Below are 23,059 nucleotides of genomic sequence, written 5' to 3' on the forward strand. Positions count from 1 at the left end.
CACTGTCTTTCACAGCAGCAGGGCACCAATTGCCTGGATCCCAGCAGCCCCCGTTGTAGATTTGCCCGCTCTGAATTGCTTGCCCACTGACCGGTAGCTGTCTGGCTTTGCAAGCTTCCACAGAGTGATTGCCACTCACATCCGAACTGCCAGAGCAGGTCTCCTTCCGCGCTTCAGAGCAGGGGGAAGCAATTCGCACCGTTCCGTGAACATGGCCCGATGCATGCAGCAGTTTCGTAGCTGGTGCTGATCGTCCCATACCGCAGAACAATGCCGCCCCCCCAGGCTGAGCTTGCCTCACTCCACCAGAACCGGTGCTCCACTCTGGACAAAGGGTCAAGTGCAGCCAGCTCCCCCTCCCCCTGTTCCTCCTCTTCAGTGTTTCACATCCCTGTATATCCATGTCCTCCTCAGGGTCTTCATTGCTCTCAAAGCTACTTAGGTTCTGCATTTCCTGCAGCACAAGGCATGAGGTGCTCATAACATGTGCCACAGCAGTGTGACGCTGCCTGGGTTCCAGGCTAGCCCAGCAATGGCATCTGCATGGATGTGAACAAAGGGCCCGGAAACACTTTTTGCTGTTGCTTTCCAATGGGAGACGGATGACCCCTTCCCCCCACAAGAACCATGTGTTTGTCCCGTCATACGCTGGGATCTTAACCTGCAATGCAGGCTGGCTGCAGGACCCGTGGGATGGTTACCCACAGTGCCTGGCTGACCAAGTTGAAGCTGCCCACCCCAATGGGGCTGAATGCCATTGATTTCATGTGCCAGCGTGGACAAGCACCCTCTACTTTACAAAACCGGGTGCTAACAATCAGCCTTAACGGATTCGCCCTAACCTTCTAGTGTTGACGTATCCTGAGCAGTGAGACCCGGCAGGGAGCCAGAGCGTTTTGCTGTATCTCAAAGAGTGGAGACTTTGTGCAAAAAACTACCCTCCAACACCTGCCTGTGGCACCAGCCGAGCCCATCTCAGAAATGGGCAGCGCCGGGAAAGAGCTAGAGAAATACAAACCCCGGGGAAAACGTGGCCACTGGCCTCTGCAGCCTGGCAGCAAACCCTGTGCCCAGAGCACTTACTGCACAACACAGGGAGCCGGCCAGAGGAGACGTGCCCTCGCAGGAGTGTGCCAGCCTAGAGCAGGCAGCGGGAGGCTACGCAGGGTTCTGCACTGGCCAGAGCAGATGTCACAAACCCGAAGCACCCGCTCACCGTGGGGGGGTATTGGTACGTGGAGGCATTGCCAGGGGCGATCTCAGCCATCGACTGCATGTCGGCATCTCTCGCGTTCACCACCCGAAGGTAGAGCTCTGTCTGGCCAACCTGTGGGAGGAGCCAGAGGGCAGGTCTCAGGAGGGCAGGGCTGGGCCCGGAGAGGTATCCTCTGGTGGCTTTGGATCATGCAAGGCTGGGCTGGGTTTCAGATGTCCTGGGGGGTCTCATGCTTCTGTGCACTGTGACCCCCCGCCTTCTGAGAACAAAAAATCATGGCCCACCCTGAGCCCTGCCACCCTGCAGGGAGCGGCCAAACCCAAAGCCCCAGGGTTTCACTCCCAGGCACAGACAGGGGGCTTGGGCTTTGGCTGGGGGCAGTGGGGCTTGGGGTTTGGCCCTGGACCCCTGTAAGGCTAAGCCAGCCCTGAGTGGTCATGACCCACAGGTTGAGAATGGCTGCGCTAGCCATATCCTAGAACCAGGGCTAGCGTGAGGTTTTTCCACACTTGCTGAGCCCGGAAAGGGCTGGAGGGATTTTCCTGAAGCCTCAAGCAAAGAACTAACTGACCTCAATGACACCGGCCTGTGAGCCTCACCCAAGAACAAGGCAGGACTGACCCGAGATGGCGAAGGCCAGGTGTGTTTGCTCTCAGGACGGCTAAGCAGCCTGGACACTGCTCACCTGAGGGATCCCATTGAGCTGCTCTGTTGTGAGGCCTGGCTGCACTGGGAGCACCCGGACCGGAATCTTCCATCGCCCACTGATCAGCTGGTGGAACTGGTCGAAAAGGTTGATTTTGGCCCAGCCCCGGGAGGCCAGGCGCTGGATCTGGAGCCCATAGGTGTCAAAGCCCCCTGAGGCCTGCAGCTCTACCACCAAAGCTGTGGCAGTTGCGGGCCGGACGCTGGAGGGCAGAGATAAGGGAAGCTAAGTTATGGCCAGAAATGCAGCTGCTTCAGAGCCTCCCTTAGCAGAGCTGCTGTCACCTGCTTAGTGTGTAAGCTCTCCGTGACAGGGACTGGGGCTCTTAATGTGTCACACAGCTTTACCAAGCAGGGGTGAACAGCTCCTGGGTAACAGAAATCAACAGACTCTCTCATGGCCACAACATCTCAACCTGCACGCCTCACGTGGCTGGGGTGCTCAGACAGGGACTGAGAGCCCTCCTGCCCGCCCTCCAGCCGGCAAAGGCCTTCTAGCAGCTCCAGTGTGATCCTAGCCACTCATTTGGCTGGCAGGGCCCGGTGAAAGGAAACATGGGCAGTGTTCCCTGTAAGCTGTGCTCTGGGGCACCCGCCTAGGAGAGGGTCAGGTGCCGCCCAGCTGATCGGCAGAGCGTGTTTCTGTTGGTGGTGCACCGCCACACATGCCTGGGTGCATGTCAAAAAATGTGTTCTGCACATGCCTGGGAATATCCCCACGCGGCTGGAAAAGATTATAGGAGACATTGTGCCAGGGTGTCCCAGCTGCAGCCCGCCACGCAATGACGTACGAAGGAATGTCGGCTTCATTGCAGCCGCTCAGACAACTGGCCCACAGCCCCAGCAGTGGCCAGGACCTGAAGCCTCAAGGGAAGGGAAAGCAGATGACCCGCTGCTGATTTTGCATTGCTGGCCATGGAGGGGAATGCAGTTCCCAGCCACCAGCAGGAGAGGTGCCCAGTATAGCAGGGCAGGAAGAAGAGGGTTAATTCATTGTAGCCGTGGAGGAAGAAAGTGGTAGCAGTTTGCCAGCACAGCTCACCGTGGGACCGGCTGTTTGGCCGATAGGATTGCGCTGTTGCCCCTCTGCCCATCTAGTACGTAGGGTGGGGACTGGCCCATCTGGCAATAAGCAACAGGGAGAGGGGTTGGCTTGCCCAGCTCCTGCCTGTTACGGTACAGCCCAGCCACCAGGCAAACCTGGAAGAAGGTAGGGTCCAAGCCCAGCAGGAAGTCATAGAATATCACAAAGCCGGCCCTGCGTGGGAGGGAGAGGACAGAGAGAGAGAGATGGGTGAGGAACACCGACTGCACTGCAACAAGATCAGTGAAGGGGGAAACTGAGGCACAGAGCAGGGCAGTGGCTTGCAAGAGGTGCCTCTTGTGGGGGTGGGGATAAAATCAAGGGGTCCTGATAGCCACAGCGGTGCTCTAACTACTAGGCAACACTGCTGATGGCAGGTGTTCACTGCAGCGTAGTTCTCCTGGGATGCGGCAGCCACCCCCCTGCCTGTGGGGCTCCTTCGCCAGCAGTGGCCTTTGCAGAGAGTGCGTTCCTGCCGCGTGGGGCAGCGTGTTGGGGCCTGGTTCCCACTGCTGGGCGAGGCCAGAGGTGGCCCTCAGCAGCTGCTGTTTGCCAATGGGCCTTGTGCACAGCCGTGGGTGCGTGGCGTGAGCCAGCTCTCACTGCCGCCCTCTTGCCTTTCTCCTGCCGAACCAGGGTGTCTCTCAGCCCCCGGTGCAACTGGGGGGTGCATCAGCCCCCACGGCGCCGCCGACCAAGCAGCGTGGGAACTGCAGCGAAGGATTATGGGCTATAGGGCTGGCCAGCGTCAAATAGCGCTGCCCCAGGCAGGAAAGAGCTTTAGCGCTATCAACCATCCAACAGTGTCTACACAGAGCCACAGGTCGGTCGGGGGACGTGGGGGCTGGTGGCACCAGGCAGCGGCGGCTCGAGCCGAGACAACGTAGCCAGCAGGTGAGACAATGACACAGTACGTACGCTGGGTCATACGGCGCAGGGCCCAGCGCGTCCGGCGGGTCCAGCAAGTGTCGGGGCTGAGGTCCAATTTGCTCCTGCAACAGGCAGAAAGAGCATAAAGAGCTCCCAGCCTGGGCCCGGAGCAGCCCCTCAGCCCTGCCAGACAACTCAGGGTCAGAGACGGAGGAAATACATGACCTAGTGGAACTGGTCCTTCTCCAGCTTGGGTTTTAACTACCTCGGGCAATGAGGGTGTCAGGCCTTTCCCAGGGAGGCGCCTGCATTCTAAGGAGGGGCCACAACTTCCCCGGATCACTGGCTAAATGACCCGCCCCCCCAACAGCTCGGTCCGGAAGTGGGGAAAGCTATGATGCAATGGGGCGGGGGCGGGTTTGATTCCCCTGGTTCGGTTGCCTGTGTTTCCTCCTGTCCTGTAGTAACATGGGGGGGTGCCTCAGTTTCCCTAGGCACAGCATCGGTGCTTGCTGGTGAGGGGAGTTGCCGGGTGTTGACTTCTCACTCGTAGGCAATGGCCCTGCGGGCTCTTTGGAACCCAGGCAGCCAAGTGACGCCTTTCTTCCCTGGGAGCCAGGACAAAGGAGGGAGGAGGGCCTGGCTGGTTTGAACTGGAGCTGGGCTGGTGAGTGGGGCAGTCTGGTCTGGCTGGAGAAGGAGGAAGGAGGCCAGGGCCTGGCTCAGAGACACCCCCCACCCCCCAGCTCTGGGCCCCTCTCCCCAAGCCAGCTGGTACAGGCGGCTTCTGGTTCCTGTGCTGACGAGTCTGTTCCCCGCTGTGTCCCTGTCGCCTGATAACCCGTCTGGTCTCCCTGCCGAGTGAGAGTCACCTCTGACTGCGGGGGGCAGGGGGGGCAGGGCCGGGGACCCTCCCACTCCAGGCAGCCTACAGCTGCTTTGGCAAAGCACCTTTACTTTGCAGCAGGCTGGTGGCTGATGGGGCCGCTCCAGGCCCCGATTCAGCACAGCCCTTTGCGTGCAGTCTGGGGGACTATGCAGCAGCTGAGCATTTAAGTGCCCGATTAAGGGCTGATGGGGCCGCAGTCACCCAATGACAGGGGGAGGTGGCGCTGCGGTCCCGGCGCTTGGCACAACTCTGGAGCCAATTGGCTCAGCATTATGATTTGATGCTTTTTCTAAACTCTCCCCTCCCCCATGGCTCGGGGACAGGGAGATACGGGGGCGGGGGGGGGGCTCCTCCAAGTCCTGGGGAGCCAAGAAGGAGGCAGCAGCCACCGGAGAAGCATCAGCTGGAGATCTGGAGACCACCAGAGATCCCCCGGAGAAGCATCAGCTGCCGTGAGCCCCTGGAGCCCCAGGGGAAACAGCAGCCACTTGCATTCCCCGAGCCCTGGAGAAGCAGCAGGTGCCTCTGGTCCCTCCGCATCCCCGAGGCTCAGGGAAGTGGCGGGGACGGATGGCCCAAATATGGGACAACGAGTTCCTTTTAAAAAATAAGTTGGGACGCCTTTTTGGTATCCCCAAAACAGGGCCGTCCTGCCCAATACGGGACGGACGGGCACCCCACCCATTGCCATAAACTCCACCTGGCCACGAACACCAAGCTGGCGTCTTTCTCCCTCCAGCACCCTCTGTCTCTGTCCAGTCCGTGTGCTCGGACAGCTCCCTCGCCTCAGCCCCTAGGCGCTCAGCAGCGAAGACTCTCGAGTTGAAATGCAGTGACTGGACATAGTGATGGCACCCAAGGCGGAGGGAAATGCAGTTTACTTGGCTGTAGCTGCACTGGCTCTGCAGGGCTGGCAGAGCACACAGGCTAGACAGAGCCAGATGGCTTTGTGTCAGAGACGCTCAGGGAACAGGCACGTTTCTGGCCAGGCACACGCTACGCTACCATGTGGCAAGCTGGTGCCAGTTGCTGTACTGTGCACCCGAGGGTGCTGGTGCACCTGCAGGACAGACAAACACCTGAGGGTCTGTTGCACCCATCCAGCAGGGGCGCTGAGGGCCTGGTCACCCCCACACCCAGTCTCCTGCTAGAGGTTCTGGGTCGCACCGGCCGGGAGGAATTTCCTGTTGCGAGCCAGGACCGCTACCACTAGAGGGCACTCAAAGCATCATGGGAACCATCAGCGCATGCCAAGGACTGGGCACTTGGGAACCACAGAGGACCTGGAGCACCAGGACTCAGCTGGGGGCTTAGGTTCCTCAGGAAGCCAAGTATGGAGCAGGTGCAACCAGGGAGCCGCTCCCATGAGCTTTCCTGCAGCGAGGAACTGGCAGACCAGGAGGGGAGCAAATCTTGGGCTCTTTCAGCCCCATAAGCGGCTCTCTGAGACATTAACTCAGCTACCAATAGGAGACCTTGCAGGTCTCACCGCCCACCCCTAGGGCAAGACCTCTCACCATGAAGGGGAGCTCATGCTGCCTTGGGAGAGGCAGTGGTAGTGGCAGGGGTGGGGCCACTGGTGGGGGGAGCATGGGTGAGGACCTCCTGGCAGCCCGTCGCAGCTGCATCCTCTCTGCATCCCGTCTCAGCATCCCGATCTCGGCGTGCAGCTGAGCCATCTCTGACACCTGCGCCCGCTGCTGCTCCGCCAGCTCATGGTCCAGACTGCCTGGGGGGGAGGGAGACAGACAGCAGAGGGGAGGCATCCTGCCAAGCAGCCCCACAGCCTGAATGCAGGGCCACACACGCAGCAAGGCCTGGATCTTGCTCCACCCTGGGCTGCTGGATGCCCCACTCATGGTGGTGGGTCGCAGCCCACGCCTCTTCCTGGGGCTGCAGTCTGAAGGATCCCTGCTCCCAGGGCACTGCTGCCCAGGAATGTGCTCACAGAGCTGGACGCAAGGGGCTCTGGAGGCAAAGCTGCCGGCTCAGGAGACCTAGAGCACAACCTAAGACTCATCTGTGGCTACGCACCTTGATGGAGCAGATGGCAACTCTCTGCCCAGCACGTTCCGCCGCCCCTTAGCTCTCTCCCCTGGAGGTCAGGGCAGTGTGTGTGTGTGTGTGTGTGTGTGTGTGTGTGTGTGTGTGTGTGAGCGGACACCCCAGGGACTGGGGCAACAGGGAAACAAACTGTAAGGCAGGCCCAGGGACGCCCATCCCACCTGGGCACACGCCCTACCCCCAAAGCCCCCAGCTTCCTTACACTGTGCCAGGTGTGAGCTGCCCACACGCCAGTGTGCCGTCCTCGCCTCGGGGCGACGGGCAGCCGACAGGCGAGCACAGCGCCTAGCGCAGCCGGTCTCCCCTCCCGAGCCCGGCACTGAGCCGTCGGAGCAGGCGATCCTGCACCAAGACTGAGGCTCATGAGCACAGCTCTTGGCTGTTTTCTGAGCTGGGAACTGGCAAATGTCTGGGCCACACTACCAGCACAGCAGGCCAGGGGCTCCCGCCGGCTAGAGCTCTACGAAAGAACTGCGACCGCTGGTGTAATGACCCCCCACCATGGGTCGGTCACTGGCAAGGACTGAGCCTGGGGCCTCCAGCAGCAGCCCCCGCCCCCCAAGAGCAGAGGGTGTGAGGTCAATACCAGGCAGCCGTAGTAGGGTCTCCTCCTCTGTGGGTGTCAGCAGAGGACACCACACGTGTCCCAGAGTGCACTATTATCAGCCCCTGGAGCGCTGTGCTAGCAAGGCACCACCACGGTGTCGCACGAGGACCACAGCAGCCGTGCCAACCCTCACGCTGCTGGGGGCGGAACACCGGGGCCCTGGCCGGGTCCATGGCCAGACGCATGGCCTGGTGTGTTCGTGCCTTTGCCCGCAGCAAGCAAGGGAGGGAGGGAGACGCACGTGACCTCCTGGCAGGCGTCAGGCTGGGGCCAAGGGAGGGTGGACAGGCCTGGGCAAAGGGCCGCACGTTTCCAGGACTCCCTGGGATGTGACCGGCCATGGAAACTGAGCCGCACGCCGAGGGCACGGTTGCCGCCCGCTGCGGCCTCAGGGTGGAGGCTGAGGCGTGGCGTGAGCCCTGAGCAATCCTTGGGGCAGGGGGGAACTGCTGCCCTCTGGCGCAGGGGGTGGCAGCCCTTGCACCGGCACTGGCAGCCAGCGCTCAGGGATCCTCTGCGCCCCTCGGCCCGTGCTGCCGAGAGGGGCCGCTCATGCCCTGCCTACCGTCATAGGCCTGCCTCTTGGCTCTCTGCAGCTTCAATCTGAAGAGCTCCTCCGCCAGCCGCTGGTTCTCCAGCTCCACCTCCAGCAGCTCTGTGTCCAGGCCCCGGGGGCCGGCGCCGGCAGCCTGGTGCTCTGCAATCACAACGAGGGCAGCGCTCACAGTTAACAGGCCAACAGAGCTCGGCTGGGGCAGGAAGGACTCGCTGTCCGTGGCCAGGCGCTGGCTGGGAGGATGTGAACTCGGCCCCGAGTCCTGGGGTCCCTACGGCGCGCTGGGCAGTGTTTCGCCACCCTGCAGCTGCGTAGCGAGGTTATGTTGGGGTCCCTGTGGGAGGCACTTACTTTTCTTCCACTCTTGCCTCCTGCCTGCCCCCTCCAGCACGGTGGCCTCCACCTGCAGGTCGTACATCTGCGCCAGGACTGCAGGGTCGCTGCCTCCGCCCTGCAGATAGGCCAGGTGCAGGGCTCTGAGGGGAAGCAGAACCGAGTCAGGCTGCAGTCGACCTCCGTGTGAGGGAGCCTCGCCCGGCCAGGGGAAACCGGGGGTCGTGGCGGGAGCGTGGGCGCGCTCGGACCCAGCCTGACCCTCACGAGGTGCAATGTGCCCCAGCCAAGAGCCAAGGCCAGGACCAGGCCAAGTGCTTCATATGCATCTGGAAAGCTTCAGACAGAATCAGGCCCCCAAAGCGGGCAGGCAGACAGACAGACACATCCCCCCCCCACAGCAGACAGATACAGCCCCACAGCGGACAGACAGACAGAAAGACTTCCATCCCCACAGCAGGCAGGTGGACAGACAGACACATATCCACAGTGGGCAGACAGACAGACAGACACATCCCTACAGCAGACAGGCAGATGCATCCCGAAAGGAAACAGACAGCCAGACACATCCCTACAGCAGGCCGGCAGGTGGACAGACAGACATCTGCACACACACACACAGAGGAGCCAGGCAGACAGACCCACAGACAGCAGAGACGCACCCTCACCCTACAGCAGGTGGGCAGAGGCAGACGGACGGCAGCAGTTAGCCAGACGGCGCGAGGTGGGGGCACACAGAGACAGCACACGCAGACACCCAGAGACTTAACCCCTGGCTGTGCGGCCCAGATCGTCAGAGATATTCCAGCACTGAACCACGCTTGACTGCATTGCTCCCAGGCCGGTGCAGGCAGCTGTGGCCTGGTGCCGACTGGGAGGGCTGTCCCCTCTCCTGGTGAGGACACCGAGGCGCTGCTCACAGACAACCGGGCGGTACCTTTGCCTGGCATCACCACCCTGTGGAGACCTGTTAGCTGGAGGCTCTAAGGGCCACTCTGGCCTGGTCCCCGGGTGCCGGGCTAGACGGGGCCTAGAAGGCCAGCGCCAACCACCTCTCCAAGAGCCAGCAGGAGCAGCGCCACTGAACTGCCCCAGGGATGCCCCATTGCAGAAGTGCTGGGTCGCCCGCGGCCCCGGCAGCTGGATTTCTGTGCACCTTATTTCCGAGGAGAGGGGCCCGGTGACTGGCGGGAACAGGACGCGGCTGACGGAGACCTTCCCGCCCCGCTTCTCCGCATCCCGGGCAGCCTTGGGACGGCTGCCTGGCTCCAGCCGGCTCCTGGAAATGCAAGCAGGCCGAGTGGGGCGTGAAAGCAACGTGGACAGCCACCCTCCTCTCCCCCGCACGCCTCCTCTCGCCCCGAGGCTTCACCCCCAGGGCAGGACAGGAGCCTCCAGGGAGCCAAAGCTCCCTGTCATTAGCTCTGTGCGTTCGGCAGACAAGAGCGAGAGAACCAGGCGCCTCCCTCCCCGTATGGATTATCGGTCTCTTTGACCTGGCCTGGCACCGTCCCCTCCCGCGCTTTCCCTGCCGCAGCAGTGAGAGCCTCTCCTCTGCCATTCCCTTTGGTGGGAGCAGCCCTCGGGGTCCCTCTCTGCTGGTGGGGGAGGCCCCTCTCTCTGTGTGTTCAGCCCTGTGCCTGGGCGCTCCCTTCACTCGCCGGGGAGGGCCCCGAACTCCAGAGAATGGCTCCAGGCCACACCTCACGCGGCTTCTCAGGGCCCAGGGGAGCAACAAGGAAGCTGGGGCCCCACCATCGGATTCAGAACCCAAGTCTACAGGCTGGGTCCCTGCACCTGCTTCCTGGAACTGACCTCCGGCCCTCTCCTGTGCTGTTCAACTCTGTGGGGAGCGCTCAGCTCCCACAGGGGTCTGTGTGCGAGGCTGTGCTACACTGGGTGGGCCGCTCCAGGTCGCACCAGCCCCATGCTCCTCCCAGCCTCTGCCCGCAGCCCGATTCTCCTGCCAGCAAACTCTGCTCCACTCCTGCACAGCAGCCCTAGCTTTGCATCCCAGCTGGAAAGAGCCTCACGTCCGGCCAGGCCAGGGGAGGGAGAGACCAAAGTGCAGGTGTGGTGGGGGGTCCCCTGTCTCCGCGGCAGGGCTGTGCTGTCCCCACACCTGCCTGTGTCCTCACCTCGCGTCTGCAGCCTGCATGAGCCCAATCTGGTGCCTCAGAGCCTCCAGTGCCAGCTGATTCTTCCCCTCCTGAGCCTTCAGCTCCAGCAGCAGCTGCTCAATGTGGGAGATGGAGGGGTCCCGGGCGGCCAGCTCCGCCAGGCGCCTGAGGATTTCTGCGGGACACACAGGAGCAGCCCCCATGAGAGCCCAGTTGGCCCACTAGGGCTCCCACCTTCTGGCCAGGTTGTATCACAGGTACAGTCTGGTCTCCCTGCCTCCCACCAGCTCAGGCCTGGCGCTGTCCAGCATGGCTTAGGGTGCTGACGAAGGTGCTAGCGGCTGGACACCCAGCAGGGAGCATGGCCTTAACCCATGTGGGGTTCTTCCATCCATTTAGCATCCTCCCCTTGTCTCTGGGACCCACGTGTCAGCGCACGGACAGCATCAAGGCTGCCTGGCTGCATTGGCCTGCCTGCTGGGCCGCTCCAGGCTCGCTGCCCCCTGCGAAACGGGCTGGCGCACGAAGGGGAAAGAATTCAGCACAGGGCAGCTTGCAGACTCCTACCCTCTCTTTGCTGCTCCAGACGCTGGCTCCTGGCCTGGATATCAGCCACCTGGTGCTTATGCACCTTCGCCATCGCCTGCCGCCGCTCCTGGTACTCCTGCCGGTGGGAAACCCTCTGGCTGGCGTCCTCCTGCCGGATGAGCGAAGCCCACGGGAGCAGGAGGCACAACAGCCTGACAGCCTGTCCCAAGGACCTCTGTGCCAGGGTGAAGGAGCCCCTAGGGTGCTGAGAAGAGCTGTGTTCTGGGTGTGCACAGAGCACCCCCATCGCTGGCTCAGCCGGGGAGGGCCAACAGGCTCGCTGCAGCCAGCCGGACGCCAGGTCAGAGGCCCAGATTTAAGCAGGAGGAGGCTGGGAGCACGACAGGGGGGACCCCAGCTCTGGAATCTGCTCACCAAGCTGAGCCGGTAGAGTCAGGCACAGCGCACCGTGCTGCAGCTAACGAGACAGGATGGGAAAAGCTGGGGCAGCCAGTGCTGCTCGTAAGCAGGGATTTTCTGAACGCCGAAAGCCTTGTCCTGCCAATAGCCTCATCTTGGCTAATGCCGGAGCGGCCACAGCACAGGCCGCTGAGAGAAGGGTACTGGGTCTACAAACCCAACGCCTGCTGCGCCTCACCCGTGAACAACCCCTCCTGGCTCCCCACCGTTAACTAGGTACCTATGTACAGCCGCTCTCGCGCCAGCCGTGACCTCCAGGCTCTGCAGACCTGGGCAGGATCTGACCCAAAGCCTTCGCTGGGTATCCCAGTGCCTGAGGTGTTTCCCCCGTTTTCTGTGTGGGTTCTAATTGCCTCCCAGTCCCTGCATGTTTTCCAAGGCCCGTAGTCGCACTTGCTTGGTGTTTACCTCCGGCTTTAAGGGCTGCAGCACAGGGACAGTGTCCGCCAGAGACAGCCTCAGCTTGTGGAACTGTGAAAAGAAAGAGCCGAGCCCATGTCCTGCCAGACACTCCACTTCTGGTATCAGCACAGCAGCGGCTGAACGTCTCTAATCCAGCACTCGCTCCTCTGCCTACATCTGTAACCCAGCATGATTTTAGTTAGGTGGATCACCACTTATCGTGGGTGTGGCCAAGTTTCCTGCTGGCCCATAAAGTTTGTTGACAGCCCCCAGTCCTGGCTCTCGGCGTGCTGTGCTGTTTCAGTACACCCTTTACCTGTGCGGCGTTGCGTTCCTGCAACCCCTGTGTAACTCAAATTTTCATGAAGGTCTGGCGGGGAGATGGGAACCAGGCTGCTGGTTCCTGGCTCACCTGGGCTTGCGGGAGCCAGAAAACTGACCAGCCCACAAGTGCTGGTGAGTTTCTCGCTTCCAAATTGGTGGAGAGCCAGGAACCAGGGGGCAGCCTGGTTTCTGTCTCCCTGCAGCTTGCAGGACCTGGGAAACTGACCAAAACATTTGCCTCCCTGGGGGGGAGGCAGGGAGGAAGAAGGGGCTCTTAGCCTGCCTGGCTCGGCAGGCTGACAGCTGCACAACAGTTTCAAGTTGTGCTTAACTTGCGTTCAAGTGAGTTACTCGCCACCTGAGGCTGTGTATTTTGAGGGTTTATTGTATTTAGCTGTAATTTACCCCTAAGTGTCTTCTCAGAGGCCAGGAAGCTGTGGAAGTGTTGGTAATGTGCTCGGCAATATTGACCTCTTGTGGTCCAGCAAATTCTCTCATCCAGCAGCCTCTGGACCTGACCAGTGCCAGATGAGAGAGGATCAACTTGTATATAACCTCGCACAGGGACCTAGCGGTATATAAGGGCTGCTGCAGCATTAGACCCCGTCAGAGGTGCTGGTGACAACTCCGCTAACCTGAAAACCCTTCAGAGATACAAAACATACGACTTACTCTCACGTGTCGGAGGGGGAGCTGTGTTAGTCTGTAGCCACAAAGACAAAGAGCAGTCCTGTGGCACCTTCTAGGCTAACAGATTTTTTTTGGAGCCTGAGCTTCTATGGGCAAAGACCTGCTTCATCATCTGTAAGGTGCCACAGGCCTTGTCGCTGAATCTTACACTACACCTAAACCCACAGAGACACTCTCCCTTCCCCGCTGTTGTCTTATGTCCCTGGACACGTCCTGGGTATTTCGCTAGCTTTCCGAATCAGCTGTGATTGTCCCAGACCCACCAAATACATTTGCCAAGTAGCCAGGGCCACATTTAGAGCTACAAAGTGGAGTAACCAGCCTGGCCCGCCGAGGGAGGAGTGTTGTGCAGGGTTCCAGGCAGGAAGAGTCTGGGAGGAGCATCAGGCTGTTCGTCTGTGTGCACAGGGCTGGAAAGTCCTCGCTGCAGGGGCAGCATCTCTGTCTATCATGCTCTTCCGAAAGAGCTCATCTAGCGTTAGCCTTTCCCGCTGTTACCCAGCTCACGGCACCCGAAACGCAAAGGGTCACTTCCCCATCCAGCCCCCCAGCAAGGGGGTACTGCTGTGTGCAACGCAGCCATGGTGGCTCCTGGGCCGTGGCAGGAGGGGAGAAATGCTTCCCTGCTTTTTAACAGCCCTTGAGGTGCACAGGGCTCAGCCATGCACCCCAGGAACGTGTGGAAAGGGGCAACTACCTCCCCCCCTCCCCAGATAGAAGCATCCATGTCCCATCCCCTGAGCTGGTCTCTGGGCGTGTGAAATGGCCTGCTGTGCAGGGAGGGGCAGCATTGGGAACAGCGGAGGCTGATGCCTGATGCGGAGAAGCCGGGCGCTTTCCATTCCAGCACAAGCCACCGGCGTGTACCATACCTCCTCCGTCAGCCTCCTCAGGGCCTGGCTGTCTGAGGCGCTCCTTTGCCGGTCAGCGCCACCCAGCAGGTTCCGCTCCTGCTCGCTCAGGCTGCCCTGCTGCTGTCCCAGGCGGGCTCCTTTCGCCCCCGGGTCGCCCAGCGGCCGCCGCTGCACCCAGGAACAAACCAGAACAGGTGAGCCACGGCCTCACACGCCATTAATGAGGGAGGTGCGTGGGGAGCGATGCGTACAGGTGTAATGGACTCCCCCTGCCGTTGTACTTAAACAACCCCTCGCACCACCTTGCTGCAGCCCTTCCACCAGGGCGGAGGGCCTGGCCCTCGCTAGCCAACGAGGGGATTTGCCACAGACTTTAGCAGAGCCAGGATTTCAGCCCAGGGAGATGAGAGCTGAGTCCCTCTGCTGCGCGGGAAACCCCCCCACTTTATTCCCATGTGGCCAGCTGCAGTTTAGGCTGATTCCCACGCTCCCTTACGGGGGGGGGTTGCAGCTTTAGTCCAGCACCTGGGGGCGGGGGAGGGCAAAATATCTACATTTGATTATCTGCCTCTGCCGGCCTCCTCCCAAAAGTGCAACACACCCCGTGAAGGGGCCCTCCAGGAGCAGGGTGGGGCTGGAGCGCCAAGTGACAGCCGCTTGGCCTCCTGTGGTGGGGGAGCAGCGGGCAGGGGAAGGTGTGTGGTGGCAGGCTCTGGTGGTGGCTGCCTAGCGGGTGGCAGGGGTGAGGTGCCCTGTTGAATGGGCAGAGTCTGGCTAGGGCGGCCATACCTCCCTGTCCCAAATATGTGGGGGAGGGGTGGCTTCACCGAGCCCTGGGGAGCTGGCGGCAGCCACTGGCCCTGCCCGAACCCTGGGCAAGCGGCAGCCGCCGGCACGCTCGGGAGCCTTGGGGAAGCAGCAGGGACGCGGCAGCTGCCCAAACCCCGCCCCCACAAGGCACGGGGGGAGTGACCTATGTGCTCTCCAGCCAGCAGCTGCTGGCGGGAAAGGTCAGCGGGGGAAAGCCCAAATATGGGCCAATTAGGACCTTTTAACAAATAAGCGAGGACACCTTGTCAGCATCCCAAATACAGGCCAGCTGGTCGCCCTATGTCTGGCACGGGAACGCTGCCGAGCCTTTCTCAAGCCCTCTATGACCCTTCCTCAGTTCTCAGCGCTCCACAGTGAGGGGGGCAACGGCCATTAATTGGGCTGTATGGGGAGGAAACTGAGGCACGGGGCAGGCAAGTGCGTCATCCAAGTCCACAGAGCCAGTTAGAGGCAGGCTTAGCCTTCAAGAAGCCACCAGTTCCTGGAGCGATGGGTGCCGGTATAAAAACCCAGTGAGACTGATGGCGAGAGAGAGGCCCTCACAGCGCCCAAGCTAAGGCTCCACCCACAAGGCCTGCTTGCCTTTCTACAGCACCTCTCAGCCTGTGGGGCTGGGACCAGCAGTTATCGGCGGGAGGGGGCAGGGGCTGGAGGTGGCAAGTCCACATTTGGTTCAGGGTTTTTTTATTGTGCCCACCCAGCGTGGTACCTCAGCACCCACTTGTTTGAAGCTCAGCGAGAAACATCTTTAGCAGACAGCCTAAGGGCTGCGAGAAACTCTCAACCCTGGTGCTAGCTGCCCTACATGGACAGCATGGTTCCCACAGGGTACCTCTGCCGTGAGCACAGAGCCTAGTGAGGAATGCTGCATTTGAGCAGTGTGTGCTACTTCGTCTACTTTGTCACCACGCTCCACCCCAGAGGTGGCTGCCTTTTCACAGAGCCCTTCAGGAAGGCGGGCCCTGTCGAGAAACTATTATGACAGACTTCGGGGGCTGGGGGGGGCGCTATTTGCCCCGGATCGCTTTTCTCATCAGCCCTGCTTATTTGCTGCATCCCCTGGCATGCAGCTGCAGGAAGTGGCGGGGCTGGATTACACACTGCCATCTCCTAGCAACTCAGCACATTAGCCTGGTGTAACAATACGCTTCCACCGGGACGTAAACGGCTCTTTCACACCCCAGTGCAGCACAGGTCTGCTGAAGCAGCACCTCTCTCTTCCCAAGGGCTGCCTGCTGGTGAATGCACTGTCCCCAAAGCTGGAGCAGGAATGCCCTGAGGGGCTGGGAGGCAACCCTTTCCCTAAGGTCCCAAGCAGGGTGGGGACCTCCCATTGTGCTAGGGGCTGTACAGACACACAGTAAACCAGCATCTGCTGACACCAGGCCTACGGTTACACTACAGCGCTCTGGTGACAGACGTCACTGTCAAAAGAGATTTCCCTGACAAAACTGTTGACAGTCTGTGGCCACACTAGCCCCTCCTTTCAGAGGGGCTATGGTAATATGGCACTTTGGAATACGCTCATGAGGTGCTTTCATGAATATGCAATGCCTCATTAGCATAATGGCAGCTGCACGGGCTTTGAAATTGCTGGTTTCAAAACAGACACCGCCTGTGTAGCCTGGGGCCTTTTGAAACGGCCCCGATTTCGAAAGCCCCATCCCAAAACCAGCTGGGAAGAAGGTGCTTTCGAAATCGTTGGGGGGGGGGGCGTTTCAAAAGGCCCCCCCGGCTGCCTGGGCAGCACTTGTTGTGAAACCGGCAGTTTCGAAGCGGCCACGGCCACCATTATGCTAATGAGGTGCTGCCTATTCATGGTAGGATCTCATTAGCATATTCCAAAGCGCTATCTTACCAGTGTGGCCACAGCCAGAGTGTGGGCACACACAAAAGCCAATCAGGACCGTGCTCCACTCGGTCTACAGAGCAGCCGGCCTGCCCAGCCACTCTCTCAATAAACCAGGCACCCTGAAGCACAGCGCCAGGGCCGCCCATTGTTGCGGATGCTCCATCTGTTGAGAGAAGGCCCCGCGGCGCAGCCACGTGGCCTTTTTGTTGACAGCACCTGTCAACAGCAGCGGTGTGCCTCCGAGCTGTGAGGCAGGGTGCTACTGGTGGAGGTGCTTGTTTTGTGGACATACTGTCGACAAAGCCCATGGTGCGTATGCGCGCGCGCTACAAGTTTTGTCGGCAAAACTGGGGTGTAACTGCAGCCTAAGAAAATAACAGCCACACCATGTCAGACCAAAGCTCTGTCTAGCCCAGGGTCCTCTCTTCTTATGGTGGGCAATACCTAGTGCCCCAGAAGGACCAAACAGGACAGGAAATCATCAAGTGATCTATCCCCTGCCACCCATTCACCGGTAGCTGGCAAAGAGAGGCTAGGGGGCACCATCCCTGTCCATCCTGGATATTGATGGACCTGCCCTCCACGAATTTAGCTAATTCTTTTTTGAACCCTGTTACAGATTTGGCCTTCTTAACATCCCCTGGCAAGGAGTTCCACAGGTTAACCACGCTGCGTGAAGAAATACTTCCTTTTATTTGGTTTCAAACCTGCTGTCTATTACTTTCATTGCATGACGCCCTCCAGTGCTTGTGACATGGGAAGGAGTAAACAACACTTCCTTATTTACTTTCACCAAAGCATCATGATTTTAGAGACCTCTAGCATAGCCTCACTTCATCCTCTTTTCCAAGCTGAAAAGTTGCAGTCTTATGAAACTCCCCTCATGTGGCAGCTGTTCTATACTCCTAGCCATTCTTGTTGCCCTTTTCTGAACCTTTTCCAACTGGAGATGAGGCAAACATATCAGCACCCAGCACTCAAGCTGTGCACGTACCATGGGTTTAGATAGAAGCAATATCATTTTTATTGATCCTTTCCTTAATGATTCCCAGCACTATATCTTTGCTTTTGTGACTGCCACTGCTCACAGCAAGGAGGTTTTCAGAAAATGATCCACAATGATCCAGGATCACTTTCCTGAGTGGGAACTGCTAATTTAGATGTAACGTTGGGATTCTAAACAGATGAGAGCAACCAATGCTCTAGCACTGTTGTAACTAAACTAAGAGGAAAAATTACCTGAAAAAACAAGTGAGTTTGTGCCATGTTTGGGTTCCTTATGGTTTATCCCCAAGGTTTGGAAGTTTGGTCCCTGATGTATGACGGTCCCACCCGCTTCCAGAAGGGTGTACTTTTCCCTGCTTGCTTTGTAAATAGAATGAAGTTCAATAAGGACAAATGCAAAGTACCCCACTTAAGAAGGGCTGATCCGCTTCATACCTACAGAATGGGGAGCGACTGTCTAGGAAGGAGTACTGTGGAAAGGGATCTAGGAGTCATAAGCTAAATATGAGTCAATAGTGTGATGCTGTTGCAAAAAAAAAAAAAAAGGATCATTGTCGGGAGGCATTAACAGGAGTGTTGTGAATAAGACAAGGGAAGTCTTAGCAGAGCTGATAAGAGCTCAGCTGGAGTATTGTGTCCAGTTCTGAGCAGCACATTTCGAGAAAGATGTAGAGAAGTTGGAGAAGGTCCAGTGAAGAGCAACAAGAATGATTAAAGATTCAAAGAACATGAGTTATGAGGGAAGACTGAAAGAACTAGGCTTGTTGAGCTTAGGAAAGGGAAGACAGAGGGGACATGATACTGATTTACAAGTACCTAAAAGAAGGTTACAAGGAGGAGCAGAAAAATTGTTCTCCTTTGCCTCAGAATAGAACAAGGAGCAATGGGCTTAAACTGCAGCCAGGGAGGTTTAGGTTGAAGATTAGGAAAAACATCCCAACTGTCAGGGTGGTTAAACAGTGGAATAAATTGCCTAGGGAGGTTGTGGAATCTTCATCGCTGCAGATATTTAAGAGCAAGTTAGCCATCAATCTGGGATGGTCTAGAGATGGTGGATGGTCCTGCTGTGAGGCCCAGTACTGGACTTGATGACCTCTTGAAGTACCTTCCAGTTCTCGTGTTCTATGAGTACGTTAGACAGTCAGGTATCTTCCGACCTGGAAAACTCTATGCTCGACTAGCAAGCTGCAGGGTTTACACTAGCCTGGATTCTGAGCAAGGGAAACCCGACAGAGGGCGAAGGGGCTTTAGCCAGATTGTTTCAAGCTCTTTGGTTTTCTTAGTGCCTCTGCAACCCACACACCAACTGGGTGTGGGTCATGGGCTCAACCAGTGTCACTTGGAGCACAGAAATCCCTCATCCCCTCTGCAGCCTTAGCTGGGAAGCGGATGTCTTATAACTCACGCAGTAGCGGCTCATGTATTAAGCTCTATAGGCCCCAGGTTGGGTTCTGCCTGTTAGCGGCTACACTGCTAATGCAAACATATACGGACAAAAGTCTCTGTGAAGGAGCTGGTAGCACCCACCCACCCATCCATCCCACCTTATCTGTCTAGGGCTGAGTGTGTTCCAAGGCCCCATCACTCAGCCAGCCAAGGCATTATCCAGACCCACAAGGAAGGCAAGACTTGGCCTGCCTGGTATGTCTAGGGAGAAGAGACTTTATGATGTAGAACGGTGCTATCCTGGCATCTTTCTCCATCTCTGAGCAGCAGACAAAAGGGGGAATAAGGCCCTTGGAGAGAGACAAGCCAAGCAGTGAGCGATGTCTATGGTGAACAAGCCCAGCCCAGCTCATGGGTGCAGTCCACCCTGAGGAAGAGGCTGTGGGAACCTTTCCTCATTTTGTACTTGGGGCCTACTCCGGCTCCTGCAGAAGTCGGTAGAAAGCCATTTCCCACGCTGCATGCTGGGAAAAAAAGACACCCCCGCCCCCATGACACTTCTTTGCCCTATTTCTGGTCTCTAGCTGCCAGCGGGGAGGCAATGAGCAGCCCAAGTCAGGGTTCCCTGGCCTGGCAGCGGGGTGCACCCTGGGTGCTGCTGCCTGGTTAGCTCCACATCCCTGTACACCAGACCTGGATGTGGGCAAGGCCTTTGATTACCATGCGGTCTGGAGTCTGTGTGTTCCTGGGATGCTTCCTCCCCTGCAGGGCCTGGCCTTTGGCATCGAGAGCCAAGGAGTGGCTCGCTGCCTGCCTGCCAATGCAGAACTTCTCCACGTGTTTATCCAGCAGGTGCTTGGAGAGGAAGCCCATGTCGCAGGCGGAGCAGCGGAAAATCCCCACGTCAGTCATGCTGGGCCTGGTTCTCCTCTGGGGGCTTCTGCTGGTCACAGCTGAGCCAAATACATAACCCAGGAGCAGAGCCAGATAAACAGATACAGCCACTCACTAACCCTCCCCTACCAAAGGCAGCTCATCATCATCCTCCAACCCCCTCTTCTTGTTACCCCCATTTTACTGCTGAGCCAATAGAGGCAGAGGACCCATAGGCCACAAGGTAAGTTGGTGAGCCTGGCTCCCAGCCCCAAGCTCAGTCCACCAGACCTCCCTGCCTGTGACAAGAGAGCACCAGGCTGGACAGGGAGCCCCTAAAAGGAGACAGACACGTAGGCTGGGATGAAACAGAAATAACATTACCAGGGAGTCGCCGGTTTAGGGGTTGGGGAGAGGCTGAGCTTCCCTTTCTCTAGTAGCCTGTCCAGCCTTGTCCCTGCTCAGGTTGCTTCAGCAACTGCAGCAAACAAACATTTATAGAGCTTTGGGTTTCCTAGGTGGCCAACAAACATGCTCTCCTCCTGCCCCGTTCCCTGAATGCGGGGGGGGTGGGGGGTGTGACCGCCTCTCCCCCCTGCTTTGGTCTCCCTGCATCAGGCTGGGAGAGGGGGACTCCAGCCCACTCTCGCTCTGGCATGGGGCTCAGCTGCCTGCCAAAACCTTCTGCCAAGTTCGGGGCAGAGGATCACCGTGCCACATGGTTCCAGGGAGACTGCAATTCAAGGACTGACCTGTCCTGCCGCGGAGCTGCCTTTTAGTCGTCCCATGTGGGGACTGCAGACTGGGAGTTCTGGCTTCAGGGCGGCCAGCTGCAGTTGCTAGGCTGGTAGCTGGCTGGGGGTGGTGCCAGCCCAGCAGCACAGAGGGGGAAGGGACAGACCTGGGGAGTGAGGCCTGTGAAGAGTGGGAGGATGTGTGACCTGTTTGTGTTTGGCCAGGTGGCCATTGGTAACAAGGTCACTGGCATGAGAACAAGCACAGAAGGTTGATGAGCTGGGTTTCTAGCAACACAGGAGCTAGGGTGAGAGGCTGCTGCCCCTGCTTTGTAAATGAAACCCAGACTCACCTAGAAAACCACATCCTGCTCCTTGTGCGGAGGGGCTGGCCCGGCACAGACAACTAAATCCCAGCCAAAAATAAATGTACTTCCAAGAACATTTCATCAAACCTTTGCCCAGCCTAAAGGGCCACCTTGGCAACGTTGCAGAAGACCCTGAGGGACACAGCCTGGTTGCTCTGAATGGACACCGCTCACAGAGTAGTGACCCTCCCATGCCATCTTCTGTCTAGGCTTGGATGTGACGGGATGGGATGCCCAGGAAGAGGACACCACGCCCCCACTGAAACAAACATCACATTTTTGAAGATCGTCCTTTTCAGGGAACATCTCTGAACTCCACATTCCGTTACACCCTGGCCACCTTGCGCTCTTCCACGCAGTGTATGTTGATTTTTCTCATAACCCTGCGCAACTTTGCAAAAACAGTCATGAAAATTTATCAGTCCCTCCCCACCATGTTTCTAGAGATGAAAACATAATACTTGCCCTCCCAAAGAAATGACTTGCCCTAGCTCAGCAGGAGAACAAATTTTGGAAGGCTGGCACAGTGCAAAAACCAGAGAGGCTTCTGGAACAAAAGCCCCACATACCAATGTCACATTGCTTTCGAACTTAGCAAAGCTAAGTTCTGCACCATAAGTGGCCTCTGTTGTGATTAGTAAGGGGCACAGAAATGCCCTCCTCCAGCAGTCAGACATCTAGCCCATGTAAAGGAGAGGGATGTGCAGTACCCATCTCTGCACCATGGCATTTGCTCACATAGCAAATTAGTTGAGAGATGTGATGACTGGGAGATAAGTTTACCATCCTTGTCTTAATAGGAATAGAGTTGATCACTGAGTTGAGTTGAACCGTTGTACTCGGAGTGGAGCTCAGGTCATCTACAAGTCCCCTCCACCTCACTCTGTCTTGGGACAAAACCTCCTGCTGACTCCAGTTGTTGCCCTTCAGTCTGAGTAGATCTTCTCCACGTTGCCCGAGTTCTTCCTCTGTTGCGCTTTCCTTGTGGGTTCCAGGTGAGAGTGTGACAGACCCTGCTGGATGATGGCTTTTCTGGGAATGTGGCCGAGCCATCCCCACTTTCTTCTCAGTGTGAACGTCAAGTGGTTCTTGTCCTGCCCTGCTCCAAAGCTCCTCATTTGTGACAGAGTCTTGCCATGTGATGCACAGGACGTACCTCGGGCATGTTTATGAATGTCTGTAGCTTGTGATTTGAAGACTTTTTAGGAGACTTTTTTTTGAAGGCGTTAAGTCTTCAAATGACTTGGTCACTAAACCTTTACAAATGCTGTAGAGACATTCTCTCTCTCACCAGGCCTTTAACCTTGCTTGTAGCTCAGCGGCTGGCTCTGCATACTCCATGAAAGGAGCAAAGATGAAGTTATTTGTCAAAGTTCCCAATAAGTTCACTTGGGCAGCTGCAGGCCCCTTGGCCTGCAGGTGCTCACACCAACAAACCGCACACTTCAGTTGTATGGCCATCAGAGACAAAGCCCTGTACAGTATTTCAGCCCGCACCTGTTTTCAGATACAAAGGAGGCAAAATAGGATGACTGACTTGAACTCTTCAGCAGTTGAGCTGCAGGAGAAAGTGGAAGGGCTGCGAAGGACAGTAGCACAGAATTAACTGCTGGCAAACGAGGATGCACCAAGGTAAAAAATCTTCATGTAGCTGACATCTTAAGATACGGTTCCACATTGGTTGGTGAATGCATGTTACATCTACAGCTAGAAAACCCTCTGTTTCTGGCAGCTTGATGCTCAGAGCTATACTGGTCAAGCTCCCCTCCCCTGTAGATGTTCAATGTAATTTTTCATTGCTATATTTAACATTTGTTTGCAGGAGTTTGGGGGCCGGAGTCTCAACACAGGGAATAGCAGGCAAGTGCCTGGCCCCGCTGTCCCATTTCTTTCGCTGTGGAAGTTAAAAATACAGCTATTCATAGCAAAAATCTCTCCACAGCCCTACAAACTCTCAGCTACACTTTATCAGGCTACAGAAGTCTGCATGACTGAGATCAGTACCCAGAGCTCTACAGAACCACGAGCTTTTAACTCAGCTAATCAGGAGAAGGGGGCTTGTCCAGCCTGCAAAGCCACCTGGAATGGATGGAGTTTACCAGAGGTCAACTCACTCTGTCCTCTGGAATGCTCATATCCCATCTCAATACTTCAGATTAAGGTCTAAGGAGGGGAGGCGTGCTCACTGTGGCAAATACTGTACTGTACAGTAAGCCATTCAGATTCAACAGACTTTCAGCATTAACGGACACCCCTTCCCCTCCATTAGCCCATTAAATTGGGAGTTT

The 23,059-nt window shown here is 57.7% G+C and overlaps 1 protein-coding gene across 1 annotated transcript; it reads right to left on the minus strand.

Annotated features, from left to right (window-relative positions):
• Nucleotides 1-1,138: 1,138 nt before the first annotated feature.
• On the minus strand, nt 1,139-19,708 carry CCDC17 (coiled-coil domain containing 17). The gene is made up of 13 exons (XM_075003242.1): nt 19,517-19,708; nt 13,741-13,890; nt 11,861-11,923; nt 11,012-11,141; nt 10,463-10,619; nt 9,481-9,603; nt 8,343-8,467; nt 8,001-8,132; nt 6,282-6,493; nt 3,924-3,997; nt 2,964-3,179; nt 1,902-2,124; nt 1,139-1,327 (listed from the first exon to the last, which is right to left on the minus strand). Exons 1-13 carry the CDS (start codon nt 19,706-19,708, stop codon nt 1,139-1,141), a joined length of 1,986 nt encoding a protein of 661 aa, XP_074859343.1.
• Nucleotides 19,709-23,059: the final 3,351 nt, after the last annotated feature.

Source organism: Carettochelys insculpta, chromosome 9, assembly GCF_033958435.1.
Source record: "Carettochelys insculpta isolate YL-2023 chromosome 9, ASM3395843v1, whole genome shotgun sequence".
Classification (NCBI taxonomy): Eukaryota; Metazoa; Chordata; order Testudines; family Carettochelyidae; genus Carettochelys; species Carettochelys insculpta.